At 43.9% G+C, this 8,076-nt stretch overlaps 1 protein-coding gene across 3 annotated transcripts; it reads right to left on the bottom strand.

Annotated features, from left to right (window-relative positions):
• Positions 1–1,846: 1,846 nt before the first annotated feature.
• Positions 1,847–5,331, bottom strand: LOC109391016 (uncharacterized). Of its 3 annotated transcripts, XM_019658179.1 has the most exons (3): positions 5,208–5,331; positions 3,645–4,319; positions 1,847–3,149 (listed from the first exon to the last, which is right to left on the bottom strand). In XM_019658179.1, the coding sequence occupies exons 2-3, from the start codon at positions 4,245–4,247 to the stop codon at positions 2,862–2,864; spliced, it is 891 nt and encodes a 296-aa protein (XP_019513724.1). In that variant the 5' UTR covers positions 4,248–4,319; positions 5,208–5,331; the 3' UTR covers positions 1,847–2,861. The 3 variants fall into 3 exon arrangements, with proteins under 3 accessions (XP_019513724.1, XP_019513723.1, XP_019513725.1); XM_019658178.1 differs by lacking the exon at positions 5,208–5,331 and having other exon boundaries at positions 3,645–5,077; XM_019658180.1 differs by lacking the exon at positions 5,208–5,331 and having other exon boundaries at positions 3,732–5,077.
• Positions 5,332–8,076: the final 2,745 nt, after the last annotated feature.

Genomic DNA, 8,076 nt, shown 5'->3' with positions numbered 1-8,076 from the left:
GCGGCGGAGGGAGCTGGGGAACACACAGGGAAATTGATCAAAGAAGTAAATTAAGGAAAATGAAAGTCAGATTTCTCACTGCCAGAGAAAGGGGGTATAAATATGGAAAGGGAGCAAACTAGAGGTGTTGGACTTGAATTGGATATATCATTGTGAATTCATAGTTTTCAATATACGTAAACAGATATAGAGATATATAAATGTACATATACCTAATATATATTATATATGTTATGTAATATATATATATATGTAATATATAGATGTGTGTATATATACACTAAATCCCACAAAATAGTATGGCTGGGCCAAAGGACTCATTTGCAATATTACAGATGTTGCCAAATTGTCCTCTATAAAAGGCCTACAAGTTATCTACATATACACTGAATGAAGTATTTATAAGGTTATTCATTGTAGCATTCTTTGATGTGGAAGGAGACTGGAAACAACTCAAGTATCCATTAAAAGGAAACAGGCTCATAAACGATGGTTCATTCAACCAATGGAATATTATGCTGCTGTATAAAAAAAAAAAAGAGAAATGCTCTCTAGGTATTCATATGGAAAGAGCTTCAAGATAAAGCACTAGGTGAAAAAATTCAGGGGCAAAGTATTCTTTTTGATTTGGGGTGTTTTATGAGAGAAAGAGAGCAAAAATGGCTATTTTTTTCTCTACCATCATTTTCAAGTCAGAAGTCTCTCCTATTTCTGTAGACAATGTCTCTTAATTCCTCCATCCTTCTGATGTAATATTTCCATTCCATTCATTTCTAGTAAAACCTTTAGGGAGGGTTCATGGGAGCTCTATTACCCACATAAAAATATACATATGTGTTCTACCATTTTGTTTTGTAATCTCTATTTGTCCTTGTTTTATTTATACTTATTTTTCTCCTTTCCTTCCTTCTTTTGGGTTGACTGAGTATTCTTTATCCCCTATTCTTTCCTTTACTGGTTTAGAAATTACACCTTCAGTTTCAGTTCTCTTAGAGGCCACCCTTCAAATTTAAACATGCATCTTTTAGGTGGCAAAGTCTAAGCATAAATAATATCTCTAACATACTCTTGAACAATAAAAGGATTTCAGAGCATTTTAATTCTGATCACCTGCCACCTGACTTAAGTGTTATTATTGACCACTTTTTTTTTTTAATTGGGGAATTTGGGAAGGAAGGAGAACAGCCAAGTTATTGTCCTTCAATCTTAGCTGTGGAGGACGCACCTAGCTCAGCTCCAAGTCTAGTCGCTATCTGACTGCCTGTCAGCAGCTCAGGGCAGCTCAGTTCAAGGTGCTGTGTTCAATCTTAGTTGCGAGTGGGCATAGCCCACCATCCCATGTGGGAGTCACCAGCTGAGCCATCCTGCCACCTGTTGGCAGCTCGGCAGCAATTCAGCTCGGGAGCAGCTTACTGGCCCATGTGGGAATCGAACTGGTGACCCTATTGCTCAGAGTTCACACTCTTAACCAACCAAGCCACTCGGCCAGCCCATATTGACCACTATTTATAGGAAGAAAGCCTTTTAAATTATGGCAACATTTCAACATATACAAACCAAATACAATAACATGAATTCCCATGGACCCATCATCACTGAGTTCAACAATTACCAACAAACTACAATTAAAAAAAATTTTTTTAAAGATTTTATTGGAGAATTGGGGAGGGGAACAGCATTGGGGAATCGGGGAAGGGAAACAGACAAGTTGCTGTCCTTTTGTTTTTCAGTCTAATTGTGGAGGACGTCACTTCACTGGCCCATGTTGGTATTGTGATCATTGCACTCTTCCCAGGTGCGGCAAATCAGTTGCCGGCCATTGGATGGCCACTCATGGCAGCTCATGGCAGCTTTTGCTGACTACCGACCGCTCATGCTGGCTGCCAGCCACTCACGGTTGTTAGGTCCTTGCTCATTAATAAAGACCTGAGAGACAGAGTTTTCATTCCAAAGGCTTTATTGGGCCAGGCCTGGCATCCGTCTCACTCTGCAAGAGGAGAATGGCCCCGGGCCTTGGCCGGTGAGAGTTTATATATGCTTTACCTATTTCTGAGCGCCTAAGCAGAAGCAGGTTAACAGAAGTGAGAATAAACCGTTATTGCAAACAGGTTTACAGAAGCAAGAATAAACTGTTATTGCAAAACAAGCAGTTATTGTTAGCACTTGGCCGCATCCATTGCAGGTGTTGCTTGGCCCGGAGCATGAGTCCTTCCTTGAAACAGGTTTTGAACAGAAACTTTTTGTACTGGGGACAGGAAGCCCCTGGTCTGGTCCCAGGGACAAAGGGGATCCTGAATAGTTTCCTGGAACCTTATTCATCTAATTTGGTTCTTGCAACAGTATCCCTGAGGACAGATCCTTACATTCCCCACTGGTCTTATGAGAATGGATCAAATCCTTGAGTCTTGGGTCTGTAGGGGCGTATATTGGCGCTGGAGGACCAGGAGCTCAACCTGATTGACCTGGCGGTGCAGGTACCTCGTGAGACAATTGATGCAGCATGGGCCTATAGGCAGCCTAGGAGGAGGAGGAGGAGGGGACCCGAAAGGGCCGAGATGAGGGTGGTGAACCATGGTGACCAGTTAAAGAGAGACTGATACCAGCTTTGAGATTTTCCTGAACAAGGGCTAGAGTTTCCCGAATGACCCCAGACTGGTTAGCGTAAAACCAGCAGGTCTCCCCCAGGTCTACGCAGAGACCCCCTTGTTCGAGAAAGAGGAGATCTAGTCCTCTTCTATTCTGGAGGACTACCTCGGTGAGGGAGTTAACCTGGAGTTCAAGGTGAGAAACGGAGCTCTTGAGATATCCTAAGTCCTGGGCAACCTGGTGGCTAAGGGACCTGAAATTTTACTAAGAGGGTCTTATCTTTTGGTCGCCGGGCTTGCTGAGAACCTTCCATCTCTTTTCGGGATTCGGCGGGGCAAGCTTGACTTGCGTGTGGTGAATCCAGGCGGGGATCCCGGCAACTTTGTTAAGGTGACAATGTAAGGTCCTTTCCAGGTCGGCTCGAGGGTCTTGGAGGGGATGCGTCGGGCCAGGACGGTCACCCTGGGCAGGAACAGGTGGGGCTGGAGAGGTCCGCGGTCTGGTTGGGCAGCCTGGATGATCCGGTGCAGCTCAGTCTGAAGTGTCTGTAAAGCTTGGAGAGACTGAATTAAAAGGTGGTTAGAAACCTCAGACAATATCTCAGCCTTTAACCGGGGGAAGAGAGGGGGAGGCCTCCCGTATAGGATTTCAAAAAGGGAAAAACCAGCTCAATATAGGGTACAGCGGGCACGGAACAAGGCTAAGGGAAGCAAATCCGGCCACCCAGCACCAGTTTCTAGAGCAAATTTAGTAAGCGTTTCTTTTAAGGTTCTGTTCATTTGTTCAACTTGCCCTGAGCTCTGTGGCCGATAGGCACAATGTAGTTTCCATGTGATATGGAGGGCTTTGGCCAACAATCGAGAGATATTGGCCGTGAAGGCCGGGCCATTGTCGGACCCCAGGTATCTGGGTAGGCCAAATCGGGGGATGAGCTCCTGAAGGAGTTTTTTTGCGACGGTAGAGGCGGTTTCCATCCGGGTGGGGTAAGCCTCTACCCAACCCGAGAAGGAGTCAATAAAAACCAGTAGGTATTTATAGTTATATTTGCTGGTGCGAACCTCAGTGAAGTCAATCTCCCAGTGCTCCCCGGGGTGGCGCCGATAGAACCGAGTCCCAAACTGCCGCGGGTGAGGACTAGCACTAACCTTAGCGCAGGCTAGACATCTCAAGGTGATATCTTGAGTAATGGCAGTGAGGTCCGGGATCCTGAACTTGGAGCGGACTAGTTCTCCTTGTTTACGTGCCCCAAGGTGAGTAAGTTGATGGAACTGCGCCAAGAGTTGCCTCCCCAAGGCTTTGGGTAGACAAAGTCGGCTGTCCGGGGTCCGATACCAACCATCCGGCAGGAGACGGGCTTGTTGTGACAGGAAGGACTGGCGTTCCTCCTCAGTGTAGGTGGGGTTATCAGGGAGATATTCTAATAGTTGGGTTGTCATGATGTCTATCAGCCTCACTGGTCTTAGGGCAGCTTTCCGGGCGGCCTGGTCAGCAGCCTGGTTTCCTATGGCCTTGGGACTCATGTCCTTCCGGAAGCTACTGAGATCCTTATTTAAAGTCTCATCAAACAACGTGGGGGAGGTTTTTTTTACCTCTGATTCCGTCCTTGACATAACTGCTCCCATCTGTAAAGAGTACCTCGTCCGGTTCGGGTAGAGATACATCCATCAAGTCAGGCCGAGCCAAGCAGGTCTGAGAGATTACCTCGAGACAGTGGTGGAGTGGAGCAGCAGGATCTGAGTCGGGGAGCAGAGTAGCCAGATTGAGGGTAATCTCTTTATGAAATTGTAGTCGCGGCTGGTCGAGGAGGAGGGCCTGGTATTGGGCGAGCAGGGTGTTTGAGAGCCATCTGTTAGGAGTTCCTCTTAGTAGAGTATCTACAGCATGTGGGGTGGTGGTATGTAAATCTTGGCCAAAGGTGAGCTTATCGGTTTCTCGGACAAGCATGGCTGTTGCGGCAATGGCCCGGAGACAGGAGAGCCAATCTGAGGCCACGGGGTCTAACCTTTTGGAAAGGTAAGCAACTGGCCTTTTCTAGGGTCCCAAGGTCTGCGTTAGGACCCCTTTTGAGATGCCGTTTTTCTCAGCCACAAATAGATGAAACGGCTTGGTAACATTTGGGAGATCAAGTGCCGGGGCCGAAATGAGGGCCTGTTTTAAGGCTTTAAAGGCTTTATCAGTTTCAGCTGTCCATATGAGCGGTGTATCCCCTCCCACAGTAGCCGAATATAAAGGCTTGGCGAGCTCTGCGAACCCCAGGATCCAAAGCCGGCAATACCCCACATCACCTATCCCAGAGTCTGAAGGGCCTGTAAAAGGTCCCCTGTGGCCTGTTTACAGGTTTCAAAGTCCCAGGCCGCTAGGAGGAGATCATCTACGTACTGGAGTAGGGTGACCTTCCTGTGCTATCCCTGAGGCAACCGTGTCCAGGTCAGCTGGCCTGAAATACCCAGCTCAGGGTCTGTCCACTCAAAGGCAAAAAGGGGTTGACTCACCGGTGCCAAGGGAATGCTGAAGAAGGCGTCTTAAGGACTGGGGGGAGGGGGGTATTCCAAGGAGAAGTGCAATGCTAGGAGGCTGGAAGAGCAAAACACGATCCCTGAGATAGTAAAAGTAGTAGTTACCAGAAGCAGCTCAAAGCCCAGGGTTCTGTAGGACCTCAGAGGAATGGCCCCTTTGAGGGAGAATTCAGACCTCTAGGAAGGGGGCTCCAGGCAGCTGGTGTTTTGACTTCTGAGAGACCATGGCTAATGGGGGAATCACACCTCAGTCTGAGGAGGCTGGAAATCTCCCTGGCAAGGCCATGCAGCTGGCTAGTGCTGAAAGTACTAAAAATAGCTGGAAGCTGGCCATCACTGCCTGTGGCTACTGGGAAGCTGCAGACTGGAGCTGGAGGTGGGAAGAAGTCCCTTGTCCCACCGCCTGCCTCCCAGTCTCCTGCCAGGGCCTCCCTGCCACTAACATTGGTTGGCAAAGGGGAGTCACAGAGTTGGAAGGTGAGTTTTGTGCTAAAGAGGCACCAGCACTACCTCACCAAGACAAGCAGAGCGAATATGGGCTCACTCTGGGTGTATAATAAAGAGTAAACATTCCACCCTTTTCACAGAGAAGGCCCCAGAACAAACAGCTGCTAAAAAATCTCACCTCCTAGCCTGTTAAAAATGAGATGACTCTTTGAACACTTTTCCCAGGCTGTACTATAAACATATGACACTCTGAGTAAACAGCTGTGGGATATAGCTCAGGTTCACCAAAATCAACTTCCTAAGTCATGTGATCATGACATTGTCTAATAAAATAAGAGTCTTGTCCTAGGACTCTGGCTTGGTGAGGATCAACTTGGAAGGGACCCCAGGGCCAAACCTTGAACCATCAAATTGCTAACTCAACTTCACTGGTGGGTGAGCGAAACCTAATTCTCTTCTAGGTAAGAAAAATCATAGGGACAAGAAGAAGTATCAGGATTTTTAAATCAAAATCTCAATGAGAATAGAGGTATTGAAGAGACACATTAATATCTATGATGTCGACACTTTTATAACCAGTTTAATCTAAAGAAACTGATCAATGTGATAATTACTGTACCCCTATTTGTCCTTGATGATATTTAAAGCATTTGTGAGACTCTGTTATGTTAGACTTGTGAAAAGTATTATCAGGATTGTATTACTGATCTTCTTCTATTCAAGGCATTTTTACTCAAGGAACTTTTTCCCCCTCAGGTACTGGGTTTTTGTTTTTCTTTTTTTTTCAATCACAGGTAACATACAATATTAGATTAGTTTCAGATGTACAACATAATGGTTAAACATTCGTATAACTTAGAAAGTGATCACCACAATCAGTCTAGTACCCATCTGACATCATACATAGTTATTACAATATTACTGACTATATTCCCTTTGCTGTGCTTTACATCCCGTGACTGTTTTTACAACTGGCACTTTGTACTTAGTCCTTTCACTCAAGGCACATTTAAAGGAATCTGAGATACCAGACTTGGTGGAAAGTTCATTGATTAAATTTGCACTCAATGTTCAAATGTTTGGGGAAATCTAAAATTGTGAAATTCACAGCTTGCTATTTTTAGTTGTGAAAGTAGTCACTGAATGTTTAGAGGAAAGCTGATTGTTTAAAAAGTAATTAATCATTACCAAAACCCACAAATTGTTATGAATAATTCATATGAAGCTTACATACGAAAGCTCCTCTGACATGAAAAGATTTCACCACAATTTTATCAACAAATGGTGCTGGGAAAACTGGATACCCACACACAAAACAATGAATTTGGACCCCTATCTTACATGTTATGCAAAAAGTAACTCAAATTAAATCAGGGACCTAAACATAAGACTTAAAACTATAAAGCTCTTAGGGGAAAAGCTTCATGACATTGGGTTTGGCAATGCTTTCTTGGACATGATGGCAAAAGAACAGGCAACAAAAGCAAAAATAGATAAATTGGACTACATCAAAATTTAAAACTTCTATACATCAAAGGACACAATCAACAGAGTCAACCTATGGAATGGGAGAAAATCTTTGCAAATTACATATCTGATAAGAGGTTAATAGACAGAATATATAAAGAACTTTTACAATTTAACAATAGTAAAAAACAAATAACCTGATTTAAAAATGGGGAAAAGACTTGAATAGACACTTCTCCAAAGAAGATATGTACATACGCGTATATATGACATACATATGAAAAGATGCTTAATATCACTAATCATTAGGGAACGGAAAATCAAATTCACATGAGATAGCACCTCTCTCCCATCAGAATCACACACACACACACACACACACACACACACACACACTGGGATGCCAAAAAATTTATACAAGTGGACACTTTGGTCAGTGTTGCTCAAGCAGTAGTTTGCTGTAATCAGAAGTTTCTGGACGCTGACGGAAACCACTTTAGGCACCTCTTGTAATTGCAGAAGTCAAATGTAACTGGTATTCATCTTTTGTTATCAGTATAGAGTATTACAATTTTAATACAGTTTTCCTTTCTTAACATGTGTATACATTTTTTGGATGTATATATATATATATATATATATATATATATATATATATATACACACCCAAGAAATAACAAGTGTTGGTGAAGATGTGGAGAAATTTTGGGCACTGTTGGTGAAAATGTACAATGGTGTGGCTACAGTGGAAAACAGTATGAGGTTGTTCTAGTCAAGGTTTCTCAGAGAAACAGAACCAATATGATATATGAGGTGTGATAAAAAATACGGTGAATGTTTAAATTTCAAAAATATGTATTACAGTAAAAGACACATTGCCATTAATTCCCTTCAAAATATCCCCCTTCACTTGAACACACTCATCCCAGCGTTCTTGCCCCTTTCAGAGGCAGTCCTGGAAGTCCTCTTTCATGAGCATCTTTAGTTGCTTTGTGGTGGCTGCCTTGATGTCCTGAATCTATTCAAAACATTTACCTTTCATGGTCATTTTGACTCTGGG

The sequence above is a fragment of the Hipposideros armiger genome, unplaced genomic scaffold (genome assembly GCF_001890085.2).
Source record: "Hipposideros armiger isolate ML-2016 unplaced genomic scaffold, ASM189008v1 scaffold_283, whole genome shotgun sequence".
NCBI lineage: Eukaryota > Metazoa > Chordata > Mammalia > Chiroptera > Hipposideridae > Hipposideros > Hipposideros armiger.
This window is presented reverse-complemented; position numbering and strand designations above follow the sequence as displayed.

Bases quoted from the DNA above. Each gene is read 5' to 3' on its own strand.
- LOC109391016 (XM_019658179.1), bottom strand. From the start codon at position 4,247: ATGTATCTCTACCCGAACCGGACGAGGTACTCTTTACAGATGGGAGCA. The intron at 3,150-3,644 runs GTTCGCACCAGC...CTTTTAATTCAG, and splicing joins GGGAGATTGACTTCACTGAG to TCTCTCCAAGCTTTACAGAC.